The sequence below is a fragment of the Schistocerca piceifrons genome, chromosome 3 (genome assembly GCF_021461385.2).
Source record: "Schistocerca piceifrons isolate TAMUIC-IGC-003096 chromosome 3, iqSchPice1.1, whole genome shotgun sequence".
Lineage (NCBI taxonomy): Eukaryota > Metazoa > Arthropoda > Insecta > Orthoptera > Acrididae > Schistocerca > Schistocerca piceifrons.
Window position 1 is genome coordinate 407573026 of NC_060140.1, and position 13933 is coordinate 407586958.

At 39.2% G+C, this 13933-nt stretch overlaps 1 protein-coding gene across 2 annotated transcripts in view; it reads right to left on the reverse strand.

Moving 5' to 3' along the window:
• LOC124789880 (D-glucuronyl C5-epimerase B) overlaps positions 1–13933 on the reverse strand; it is a 418486-nt gene that overhangs the window by 78001 nt on the left and 326552 nt on the right. For both annotated transcript variants that reach the window (XM_047257396.1, XM_047257395.1), the window contains exon 6: positions 7861–8033. In XM_047257396.1, the coding sequence (XP_047113352.1) occupies positions 7861–8033 (173 nt within the window). The remainder of the gene's footprint in view (positions 1–7860; positions 8034–13933) is intronic.

Genomic DNA, 13933 nt, shown 5'->3' on the forward strand with positions numbered 1-13933 from the left:
CCACAGATTGCAGCACAAGGATCTTGGACCCAAAGATTATGCCATGTATGCATCATAGGAAGACAGAATAAGGGTATGGATATTTAATGCACGATAACAAAATCTGTAGACAGAAATCTATAATCTTCTTTTAGACAATACTGATGTGTGTGAAATGCCAGAAGTATGGCTATCATCTACAATTATCCCCAAAAACAAAAATGGCAAACGTAAATTAACAAGTTGAGGGATATCTCAGTTCAGTGTGCTTTATGATGTTTTTTTCCTTTCCTTCCACTAATCTAGCTAAAATTAAGGCATTTTTTATGAAGTGGATATTGGAGTCATCAGGCAGTGTTACAGTTGGGGACATCAACTACAGACTAGACACATACTATAAGGTACATTTGGGTAAAGTATTGAGAAGTTTTGAAAAACCCATTATGGGAACATTTACTTGTTTTCCCATGGCATATGGCGTTACAGCTGAGCCTGCACAATAGCTCGAGGGGAAAATGGAATAGCAAGAAATGTAGTTGTCATTGTCAAAGTAGCCACAAGAAGAACAAGACCAAACATAAAATACCAGGCAGAGGCATACAGCAAATTTAACATATGTGCAGATCGCAGGATTCCACTCTTGAAGGTAATTCTGTCTCATAATTACAAAGTTCCTTTGATTGAATTTTTCTTTTGATATTGGCACATGCAAATAAAAATCACAGTCCTATCAGAGTCATAAATGGTTATGGAAGGGACAGAAGAATCTGCCCTACAATGCCAGCAAAGACAGCCTTGAATATCAATGTAAGAGCGTGTTTTTCAGTTAAGTCTATGGATACCATTCAACAGAGTAGAAGGATTTGGCCACTAGAAAATTCCTTAACTTGTTGTTAAATCCTCCACACATAATTGCTCAGGCACTTACCATGTCTTGGTAAGTGCGTTTGTGGTTCTTTCAGTACTTAAGCGAAGTCCAAGGTCAGCACTAGCACAACGAGTTGTTCATGTGATATTCATTGGACTGGTGCCTGTAAACATGTGTCATATTAGTGCTCTTTGAAGAGAGCTGTGACGGTGACATGGCTCTATTGTTGTTCCGGCGTAATGATTTGCGAAGATGGAAGGAGGGGAAAATAATAATAATAAATAATAATAATAGAGATTTGAGCAGTGGTTAAGTACTTCATAAAGAAAGGTATGAAAGCAAAGGGCATTCATGCCTATTTCCAGAATACACTGGAAGACTCTGCTCCTTCATATTCAATTGTTGCCAAGTGGACAAATGAACTTAAATTTGGCCGGGACAGCTTAGATGATGAGCCATGCAGCGGTCGGCCAAGATGTGCCACTACTCCAGAAATCATTGCAAAAGTGCACAAAATGGTCATCGAGGATCACTGATTGAAAGTGCGTGAAATTGCTCATGCATGCCAGATTTCACCTGAAAGGCTACATCATATTTTAACTGAAGAATTAGAAAGGAATAAAATTATCTGCAAGGTGGGTGCCGCGGCTCTCAATGGTGGATCAAAAACGCATGAGAATGGACATAGAGGAACAATGTGTGGCCCGTTTTAGTTGAAATGAACAAGATTTTTTGGGCCAGTTTGTGGAAACAGATGAAACTTGGGTGCACGACTATACCCCAGAGACAAAACAACAGTCAAAGCAGTGGAAACATGCTGATTTTCTGCCAGCAAAGAAAGCAAAGACAATTCCTTCGGCGGGAAAGGTCAAGGCATCAGTGTTCGGGGATGTGAAGGTGATTCTGTTGGTAGATTATCTCCCCACTGGGCAAACAATTGCTGGAGAATACTATGCTAACCTCCTGGACAAATTGCAACAAAAGATACACAAAAAAAAGCCAGGTTTAGCAAGGAGGAAAGTCATCTTCCATCAAGACAGTGCACGCCCACACACATGTGCCGTCGCCGTAACAAAATTACGCGAACTAAGATATGAATTGTTGCCATACCCTCCCTGTTCATCTGATGTGGCTCCGTCAGACTTCCATCTCTTTCCAAAACTGGAAATTTTTCTTGGAGAACGAATATTCACTTCAAACGGAGAACTGATTGCCAGAGTTGACAACTATTTTGCAAGACTGGAGGAAACTCATTTTCAAGATGGGATCAAGGCACTGGATCATCAGTAGACAAAGTGCGCTAATCTGCAAGATGACTACATTGAAAAATAAAAAAAATTTCAGAGATGTAAGTTTTCAACTCATCCTCTTATTCTCATTCACACTGATGTCTTGTTTTGGATTTTATGTTTCAGAATACGAGTTAGGAATGGAGTGTAGTATGACATTGTACAAATATTTCTATAGATAAACTCAAAAAATTCATAATTTTTTTCTGTTTTCCTTAATTCCTTGAAGGTGCTTCACAAATAAAAGAAGCAAAACATGTATGGCAATAAACAAACCGCCTTCAATTAGTTACATAGACGGAACATACCTCCATGAACCCAAAAAATTGTTTAACAGAGTGTCAAAGAATAAGGAGATGTGTAGAGCGTGGTTCAAATTTACTCCCAGAGATCCAAATGATGAAGTAACCCACTTCCCTATATGATACATCAATGATTTGGTTCTTAAAAACAAAATTTAAAAAATGCCTCTTCGAAAGTGTGTGGCGAGTGCAACTATTGAAGTTCATCATAGTATGTAACTTGTATCTGCTGAATCTAAATGTTTCATATATGGTGGTATAGGCTAAAAATATTATGGCGGGGATCTTTCATCTCTGTCTACTATTCTTAAGGATTCGATCGCAGATAAATACTTGTGACAAGCAAGAGTATAAATATGATTGCTGCTGGTTTCATTCGCATAATTTAAGCTGTGCTACTCGATTCCCGTCTGACCACACACTCTGACATCACTAGTATTCAGAAAAAAATAGTGAATTATTTGTGACGAGAAAAAATATAATTGTCACTGTCAGTTGTATCATGCACATCAATTTCATCTTTCATTTCTTAAACATGTGGATGTCATGAAATTGAAGATACTCATTACTGAAAAAATGCACTCTTTCGAGTAACTAACATAAAAAAACTTAACTTCGACAATTAACAAAGTCTCAATCTCATAATGTGTTATAAACACAAAGAGGAAGAAAATATTTTCGTACCCAGCAGTATGTGAACCCAACACTTTTGGCACTGCAGTTTGTTGCCTTTCTCATTTTTGGGAAGAGATGGAAGTCTGACGGAGCCATATCAGATGAACAGGGAGGGTGTGGCAACAATTCATATCTTAGTTCGCGTAATTTTGTGACGGCGACGGCACGTGTGTGTGGGTGTGCACTGTCTTGATGGAAGATGACTTTCCTCCTTGTTAAACCTGGCTTTTTTTTTTTTTTTTTTTTGTACCTGTTGTTGCAATTTGTCCAGGTGGTTAGCATAGTATTCTCCAGTAATTGTTTGCCCAGTGGAGAGATAATCTACCAACAGAATCCCCTTCACATCCCCGAACACTGATGCCACGACCTTTCCCACAGAAGGAATTGCCTTTGCTTTCTTTGGTGGCAGAGAATCAGCATGTTTCCACTGCTTTAGCTGTTGTTTTGTCTCTCGGGTATAGTGGTGCACCGAAGTTTCATCTGCCGTCACAAACCGGCCCAAAAAATCTTGTTCATTTCAACTAAATTGGGCCACACATTGTTCCTGTATGTCCATTCTCATGCATTTTTGATCCACCATTGAGAGTCACGGCACCCATCTTGCAGATAATTTTTTCATTTCTAATTCTTCACTTAAAATGTGACATAGCCTTTCAGATGACATCTGGCAAGCCTGAGCAATTTCATGCACTTCCTATCAGCGATCCTCCATGACCATTTTGTGTACTTTTCCAATGATTTCTGGAGTAGTGATACATCTTGGTTCACCACTGCACGGCTCACTATCTAAGCTCTCCGAACCAAATTTAAATTCATTTGTCCACTTGACAACAGTTGATTATGAAGGAGCAGAGTCCCTCAGTGTATTCTTGAAATCGGCATGAATGTCCTTCGCTTCCACACCTTTCTTTACGAAGTTTTTTAACCACTGCTCGAATCTCTATTTTTTTCCATCTTTGCAAATCAGTACACAGAGCCATGTCACTGCCACAGCTCTCTTCCAAGAGCATTGACATGGCATGTGTTTACAGGCAATGAATATCACATGAGAAACTTGTTGCACTAGCGCTGATGTCTTGTGATGATTCCGAAGACTTTTCAAACCGCCCTCGTAAAATGAAATAATGTGGCATTTTTGACAGTATCCAGAACACAGTCAATATCTTATCACCATCATTCATTCATGGAAGCATGTGATCAGTGACATTTGAACAGTATTACATACTCTAACCAAACTTTTCAGTACGGTGAAGAATGGTGCCTTTGTCGCCTGTTAGCTGCTTCGGGTTCATGCCATTGTGGCATTGCTGTGTGCATGTGCTGATCTGAGGCAGATTGCTTTCAATTGGTTGGCATGAGGAGAACTGACAACGGCACCTAGATTTGCTAGAACTGTTCGATATCTCTTTCAAAATGCTTACAGAATAATGTTGGGGCTCTCCTTAAAAAACGATCACCAAAATGGTGGAAAGATACAAAAATAGGGCCTCTGGGCATCTCCAACAGCCATACTACTTGAAGCGGCACTCCCTTAGCCTACATCTGGCACTTGTGTCACCATTAGGAGGCACAGTGAGCATGGCACCATTCGCTTCCACTCTATCATGGGCCAGCAAGTAGACTGTGCCACATCCTTCTGTCTATGCAGTGTCACACAGCCTCAGCAAGCCACTTCCAGTTGCCACCTCTATCAGGACTATGCCCCTTCACACCATGACAATGAGCAGCCATCAGTCACTGATGAGCCTCTGCCTCTACAACTTGGCCTATGTGGACTCGTGTGCAAGGAATTGGTATCAGCTGGTTTATTGAATGTAGTCTTTGTAACTAATGGAAAGCCACTCCCTTGAGGTCCACCTGTACTTTGAATCTGTTGTAATTTTGCTCAGTGGTGACAGCAGTCATTACTGGAAATGTAACTTCTAGATTTATCAGTTTACCAGACACTCTCAAGACAATTCATGAAATTTTAGGTGATCTTTATGTTCTTTCGGTTAATTAGTAACACTAGTGGACTTAATGTGAAGCAGACTTATATATTTGTTAAAATAAAGTTGATATTGTTTTATGTCTGCCTGGAAACTTTGTTTGTTTGTAGAGTCTGTATTATCCTGCTGAAAAATGGCACAATGATACTAGTGCACAAGAGTTAACATGTGAGGACACAGGATGTCCATGGTGTACTGTTTGGCCATCAGAGTGTCTCAACCATTACCATCCACAACCCGATTTCACACCCAATGGCTCCTTAATACTGTAATGCCAGGAGTAACACTGCCATGCTACATCAAAACATTGGAAAAAAGGGACCTCTATCCAGATTGCTGCCATACTTGGCGATAATTATCAAGCACAGTAGTGAACAAGTGCGATTTGTCGCTGAACACAATGTGAAGTCATTCAGCAGCAGCCCACATTTTCTGGTCACAGGACAAGTCTAAATGCAGCTGATAGTGTAGTGGTGATAATGACAGCCTACGAATGGGGTGTTAATTCCCTAGTCTGGCTATTGTTAGTCTCCAACTAATGGTGTGAAATGACACCATTATTTACTCTCGGATGGCGTGTGCAGATGCTTAGGGATTATGAAGTGCTCTGTGCACAATACGGTAACATGCCTGCCTAGCCTCACATTCTCATGCAGTCCAATACTGGGCCACAATCACACCCAAATGCCCCAATAATGTTGATATTGCATGATTTGACCAGGCGGGCAAATGGAAACCCACAATGAATATCCTTTTGAAACACTGTCAGGTGGCAATAGAGTTGTCTTACGCAAATGCATAGCATCTCTGTGCTCTTCACATTGATCACTCAATATTGAGCACTGTTCTTGCCACTTACACATTCTACAACACTTGACATGAAAAACACTCAAGTCCCCTGATGGCCATCCCACCTGTCAGAGAGAATTTCAAGTCTAATCACTTACATACCTGCCCTTGGTGTGTACATGTACAAAGTTACATCAACAACTGACTATGTCATCTAGGCATTTCCCTTGTTTTGTCTTGTTGTGTCTTTACAAACATTGTAATTTGCTAGAAATTTCCTTGTATCTATAAATGGGAGCAGCTTTTGCTGATGCAGGCTGTTCAGCTCTGCATGTACTTTGTGTATGCTCAATACACACAATTTCAGTTTGAAGTGTTAGTTCTCATAACTGACGCTTTATTCCAGATTCTATGTGACAATAATTTAACTTCTAAACATGGATATCACAATTCACACAATCAATATACTTTCTTCCTCCACCTTCTCCATCTTACTTCCACTGCTGGATAAAGGTCTCAGCTAAACTTTCCATTGCATAACAGTCTTCAACCATGCACACATTATTGCTTCTGGATTTTTTTTATTTTTATTTATTTATTTATTTATTTTTGCTTTTTGTTTTTTACTTCATCTGCTAACCTTCCATGATCTCATTATTTTAGTTTATTTTTATCATTTGGAATCTAGCAAATAACAACCCTGGTCCTTCTACCATCCTTTAGCTGTGACATTTGAAAAAAAAAAAAAAAAAAAAAAAAAAACAACAATCAGTACATTTCATACAAACAACATTTACTTTTATGTCTTTCTTGTAGAAGCATTTCCACTCTTCATAACATTAACATTTTAACACTATTTTCTATGCTACAAAAATGTTACTTGTTTAACATAAGGTGGTAGTTCACTCAAACACATTCTGACAGTTGTAGAAACACCAACTGGTGATAATTTATCATTTAAATACTATGTCATGTTAATACATACGGGGTGCTGCACTTAAACTCAGACAAATAAAACTTTTTTAACACCAAATTTATTAAAACAAAATACAAATCCTTTTACATATAAGTAGTGGTACCTTTCAAGAGTAACATTACTCGATGTAACCCCCTTTAGCTGCAATGACTGCCTCCAATCTTGTCCTGAAGCGATCAAATGCACACTTTGAAACAGTGCTGTCCATTTTGTGAAATGTTGCTTCGATAGTGGTGTGTAGAAGTACGACACTAGGGTGCCTCGTCTTATTTGTAGCTCTTTCGACTACGCTCCAAGCGAAGTCGAAAGGGTTAAAATTCGGGCTATTTGGGGGCCAGAACATGTCAGTGTTATCCAAGAGCCAGTTTTGGACTACATGGCTTGTATGAAGTCCTTCTCTGCCATACGATATATTGTATGTTTGCTGATATTCAAGACTGATGCCAATTTCCCCAGCAATTGCCCACGGTTCTCAGAAAGCAGCACCTGAGCCTTTTCGATGGCTGCCATGTTCGTGACACACTTTTCCTTGAATGAGGTTTCCTCACTGGGTTAGCAGAACATTCCCCAGACGTCTCTGAAGCATTATACCTTGGCCACTATATCAAACAGTTGATCTCAGGTACCTGAAGATTCAAACTATTTCACGCCCAGCATGAAGACTTTCAATAGCCGCTGATCTTTGGTTGTGTTTGCAGTTGTCTGTAACACCTCGGCCATTTTGAGGTTCTGACTGTTTACTAGATGCCTATGGCTTTCAAGAACATCAATCACGGCCTCTAACAGAACTACAATATGGCGGGTAATCCAAACTGAAATCTGTCCAGATTTAAGCACCGCACCCTGTATGTACAGAAAGTAGATTTGTTTCTTTCTGCTAAGCACAACAACAACTCAAATTAGTGTACATTATTTGTATGATTATTTTATTAACTGTTATATTTTGCAGCCAAAACAGAAGCAAACAAATATCTCCAAGCTAAAAATTTATTACCTGGGCAGATATAAGGAGGTCAGAGCTGATGTAGTGTAGATAGAACCACTCATGCTTCTCACGATTCTGCAGTGTCACTGTGAAACTACCATTGCCCTCGAGCTTGAAGTTAAGGCTCAGTACCAAATCCATAACATGATCAAGCTGTATTGTGACACCATCTACAATGTTTTCTACAACAAAGAGTAGAATTTATTCATAAAAAATAGTCATAAATAGTTTATTTCCTATAACCTAAAAATCACAGTACAATAACTGGTTAACGATTTAAGTGTGCCAACATAGAACTATGTGGGTGATGTACTATTGTGAAAATTAGATCTGTAAAAGTTAAACAAATTTTGTCTTCTCTGTTCTTTTCTAATAAAATTGTGCAGAGGGTGCTATCTTTCCTAGGATGCAATGTATTGTACAGGTGGTACACTATGAGAAATGTCATGCTAAATAACAATATATTACCAAGTACTATTTTCAGAAATATTACTTAGTACTTATTACACAAGTTTTTTAGTTAATTTTCTCACTAAAATTACGGTAGAAAGCAGTGGCGAATTTTCTGACATATGCAATTAATTTTTAGTGTTTTCAGGTGCCAAATTATGACATCAACTTTTTTTTTTTAATGGAATTATGTACTTTTTTCTGTGGCATTGAAAAGGGGGTTGAAGAAGACTCCAAGATATTTTAAGTGTGAAACTTGATTAAATAGTTACAAAATAGTACTGCAAATACCATCCCATCATCAGGAAAAGTGGTGCCACAAATATCTGCCCTAACATATAAAATGCAAGCAAATGCCAAACACTTACCTCCGGTATGGTTTGTGTGTTTACCTATGCATTTGAAGCCAATTAGTCTCTGCTCTGCTGTTAGAGCAGTGCTCTGTGTGTGTGTGTGTGTGTGTGTGTGTGTGTGTGTGTGTGTATTTGCTGAAAGGTGTCTAGATTGTGTTACAGAACACCAAAGTTTTAGCAGTGGTAACATACAATCCACACAACACTCCAACATTACTAGGCACATTGAACGTGCAACTGGGATCAAATAAAGGAGTGTTTTACAAATACCAAGTTTCAATACATTTCATCCTTTCCACATAATCCCACATGACTCAAAATCCATTACAGTTCTTCAAATGGTGTCTGCACAAACTGAAAATTGAGGTGGTATTTTTATACATGATTTTGTTCACTGATGAAACATCATTATAAACTGTTGGAAAATCAGTCTTCACTCTGTGTACTACTAATCAGTTGAAAATCGACACTTACTGAAGGAAGTAGAATATTAAACCATTCTCAGTTCGTCAACCTATGATGCAGGCTTTTGAAGAATTGCATCATTGATCTTTGTGGGAATTTTAAGAGTCCCATAAATAAAACCAGTATCCACGGATCTTAAAAGGTATACTGCTTCAAATATTGGAAGACATCCCACTGAATGTATGGCAACCAGTGTAGTACCAACATGACTGGTGTCCCACCAATTTCACACAGATAATTACAGACCTTGTTAACAGAATACTGAGAGATCTTCTGATTAGTCATTATGTGGTTATGGAAACACAGAATGGGCTTTGCACACACCAGACCTGTGAGGAAAATTAGAACAATCTACATCTACATCTATATGGATATTCTGCAAATGGCACTTCAGTGCCTGACACAGGGTTTATTCTCAATTAATCCACTCTCTAACAGTGCGCAGAAAAAATGAGCACCTACATCTTTCTGTGTGAGCTCTGATTTCCCTTATTCTATTATGCTGATCATTTTCTCCCTATATAGGATGCTGTCAACAGAGTATTTTCGGATTTGGAGGAGAAAGTTGGTGATTGAAATTTCGTAAAATGATTCTGCCGCTACGAGGAACATCGTTATTTTCATGATGTCCACCCCAAATCCTTATTGTGCATGTGACACTCTCTCTCCTATTTCTCGATAACACAAAATGTGCTGCCCTTCTTTGAACTTCTTGATGTAATCCGTAATCCTAGCTGGTAAGGATTCCACACATCACAGCAGTACTCCAAAAGAGGACACACAAGAATAGTGTAGGCAGTCTCTTTACTAGATCTGTTACATGTTCTAAGTGTTCTGCCAATAAAATCCACTCTTTGGTTCGCCAATAAAATCCACTCTTTGGTTCACCTTCCCAACAACATTTCCTATGTTCTTTACAATTTAAGTTGTTTGTAATTGTAATTCCCAGGTATTTAGTTGAATTTATGGCCAGTATATTTGACTGATTTATCGTGCAACTGAAGTTGAAGCATTCATTTTAGCACTCATGTGGATGACCTCACACTTTTCATTATTTAGGGTCAGCTGTCAATATTCACACCATACAGGTATCTTGTCTAAATCAGTTTACAATTGATTTTAATTTTCTGGTGACTTTACTAGATGATAAATGACAGCTCATCTGCAAACAACTGAAGACAACTGCTCAGATTGTCTCCTAAATCATTCATATATATAAGGAACAGCAGAAGGCCTATAATACTACCCTGTGGAATGCCAGAAATCACTTCTGTTGCACTCGATGACCTTCCATCAGTTACTATGAACTGTGACCTCTCTAACAGCAAATCATGAACCCAGTTGCATAACTGGGACAATATTCGAAGAGAACAGTCAACTGACACTCATTGAACACGGATTCAGAATTCATAATTCTTGAGGCACACAACTATCTCTTTACGCACACGAAGTGCTGAGTGCTAACGACAAGGGTTTCAAATTGATTGCATATGTCTAGATTTGCAGAAGGCTTTTGACACAGTGCCTCACAAGTGGCTCATAAATTGTACAACAGTTGAATAGGAAGGAGCAGACTCCCACCATGTATTCTGAAAAGCAGCATGAATTTCCTTTGCTTTCATACGTTTCTTCACGAAGTACTTAATCACTGCTCGAATCTCGATTTTTTCCATCTTCGCAAATCACTATGCGGGAACAACAACATAGCTATGTCACCATCACAGCTCTCTTCGATGAGCACTGACGTGGCACATGTTTACAGTCAACAGTCCAATGAATAACATGTGAACAACTCTTTGTGCTGTCACTGACCTCCTGCGGTGATTCTGAGAACTTTTCAAACCACCCTCTTAATTCATAACGTTCAAACACAGCATACATTCTAAAATCCTGCTACATATTGACATTAATGATATGGGCAAACATTTAGTGGATTACTCCTATTAGCTTTCTTGAATATTGGTGTGATCTCTGCAACTTTCCATTCTTTGGGTATGGATCTTTAATCGAACGAGCAGTTGTATGTGATTGTTAAGTATGGAGCTATTGCATTAGCTTTCTCTGAAAGGAACCTAATTGGTATACAGTCTGGACTGGAAGAGTTGCTTTCATTAAGTGATATAAGTTACTTCACTATGTCAAGGACATCTACTTCTAAGTTACTCATATTGGGAGCTGTTCATGATTCAAATTCTGGGGTGTTTACTTTGTCTTTGGTGAAGGAATTTCAGAAGACTATGTTCAGTAAAACCACTGTAGCAGCAATGTCATCGATAATATTTCCATTGCTGTCAAGCAGAGAAGGCATTGACTGTGTCTTGCCACTAGCATACTTCACATATGACCAGGAGCTCTTTGGATTTTCTGCAAGGTTTCAAGACAAAGTTTCATTGTGGAAATTATTATAAGCATCTTGCATCGCAGTCCACTAAGTTTCGATCTTCTGTAAAATATCGCCATTCTTGGAGACCATGCATTAGTTCAAATTTGGCATGTTTTTCTGTTGTTTCTACAACAGTGTTCTGACCCATTTTGTAAAACATGAGGGAGTTATTTGGTATAAATCTCTCTATTGCTGTTGATACTATTTCTTTGAATTTAAGCCACATCTGGTTTATACTTACACCGTTAATTTGGAAGGAGTGCAAATTGTCTCTAAGGAAGGTTTCAGGTGAATTTTCATCTGCTTTTTTGAATACATATATTTTTCGTGTATTTTAGGAGGATTTGGAAGTTATGGTATTCAGTCTCGCTATGACAACCTTATGTTCACCCTGTATCTGTTTTGATGCTCATTATTAGCACAGGATTACTTGCTTCTAAGAGGTCGAGTGTGTTTTCACAACTGTTTACCATTCAAGTGGGCTCTTTAACTAAATTCCCGAAATAATTTTCATAGAATACATTGCACACAATTTCAGATGATGTTTTACATGTACCTTGAGATTTAAACATGTATTTTCACCAATATATCAACTGTAAATTGAGGTCACCACCAACTGCAATTGCCCGAGTTGGGCATGTGTTTGAAATTGGAGTCAAGTTTTCTTTGAACCTTTCAGTAATTTTATCACCTGAGTTGGGATGTCAGTAAAAGGATCCAATTATTATTTTATTCTAGTGCCAAGAATGACTTCTACCCACACTAACTCAGAGGAACTACCTACTTCAATTTTGCTACAAGATAAATTACTTCTACATGCAGCAAACACACCACTGCCAATTGTATTTACCGTATCCTTTCCAAGCACTGTTAGGCCCTTCGCAAAAATTTCGGCTGAACTTATCTCTGGCTTTCAATGGATATAACAATTTGAGCATAAGTGCTTTCTATTAGCACTTGAAGCTCTTGTAGTCTCCCACCATAGCTATGAAAATTTAAAATTGTTAGGAATCTGCAGCCTACACAGTCGCAGAACCATCTGAACCTCTGATTCAGCTCTGTACCAGAGGTCTGCAATCGTTCCTACTGACTATGCTCCAAATGGTGAGCTCTGCTTTCATCTCGGCTCTGATAGCCCTCTAAACCAGGGAGAGTCTCTTCCGATCCAAAGCGACACTCATCACTGTTAGCAACTTGAGTCACCACCTGTTGTTGGCTGCACCCTGTGCTCTTCGTGGTATCTGAAAGATCTGTTCCACATCTGGATTGACTCCAGCTGGTGTGCACATAGAATGCACATTGGCTTTCTTCCCCTCCTTGGCAGCCATGTCCGTAAGTTGCCCCCTAATGTGCCCAACACTGGAGCTCCCAACTACCAATAATCGCACCCTTTATAACTGTGCAGATCTTGCAGGCTGAGAGGTTTCCTCTGAAACAGGACAAGCAACAGTATCTGACTGAGCAACAGTGTCAGCCACAGACAGCACCTGGAATCTGTTTGTCAGACTAACCGGGGAGGCCTCACATTCAGCCTCCTTGGGAAGTCTTTCGCAGGCTGCCATACCTCGAGGTGACCTCCCATGTGACAACAGGTAGGGGCCAACCTCAGTGTGAGCAGTAACTGGGCTGGCCACCAGTGTGAATCGATTGGCAGACTCGTGGTTGTGCTTGATGTCCGTTGGATCCCAATGGAATGCCCACAACAGTGACACCAATGTATCTCAGCCTCAAGCTGTGTAACCAAATCCAAAACAGCTTCCAGCTGACAGCAAAGTGTTACTAACTCAGCTCACATCAACACACAGCAATCACAGTCCCTATCTGTATTAAAGTACAGGGAAAACTACACAGACAAACAAAGGGCTATCGAAATGTGCTGCGGAACTCTACTGTAGACCCTGCCAAAAATGCTAGAACTGTGTCTAGTAAACATTAAATTAACAATCAGAAATTCAAAAATAAGCTGCAAAAGTATGCAGATGAAACTACGTAATTCACTCTTAGTTAGGAACTCATAAAATGACACAAAATTGGTTACTTACCTGTCATCGCTGTGCCTCGGCTGGCAGTGGCAGCAGCTGACTGACTGACTACTGTCAAATGGCAATTACTAGTTTTCAAAACAAATGAACACATGACTATCGACACATGGGTTGAAACACCTTTTTTTTTTTTACAACAGGGCAGACAGTTGTGGGACCTCTTCTCCTAATGGCAGGGCAGCAATCTGAGGTGTTTAGGTGTTTTTATCTTGTTCCTATTTGATGAAGTTCCATTTGTGTTACATTGTTCCCAGTCCTCTCCAAAGGCTCTATCTAATACCGCGGAAAAATTATGAACGTCCATAAAACACATCTATGTCATAATTTGGCAGCTATGAATGTTAAAAATGATTGGCGTAGGTCACAAAATTTACAACATTGGGCTTTAT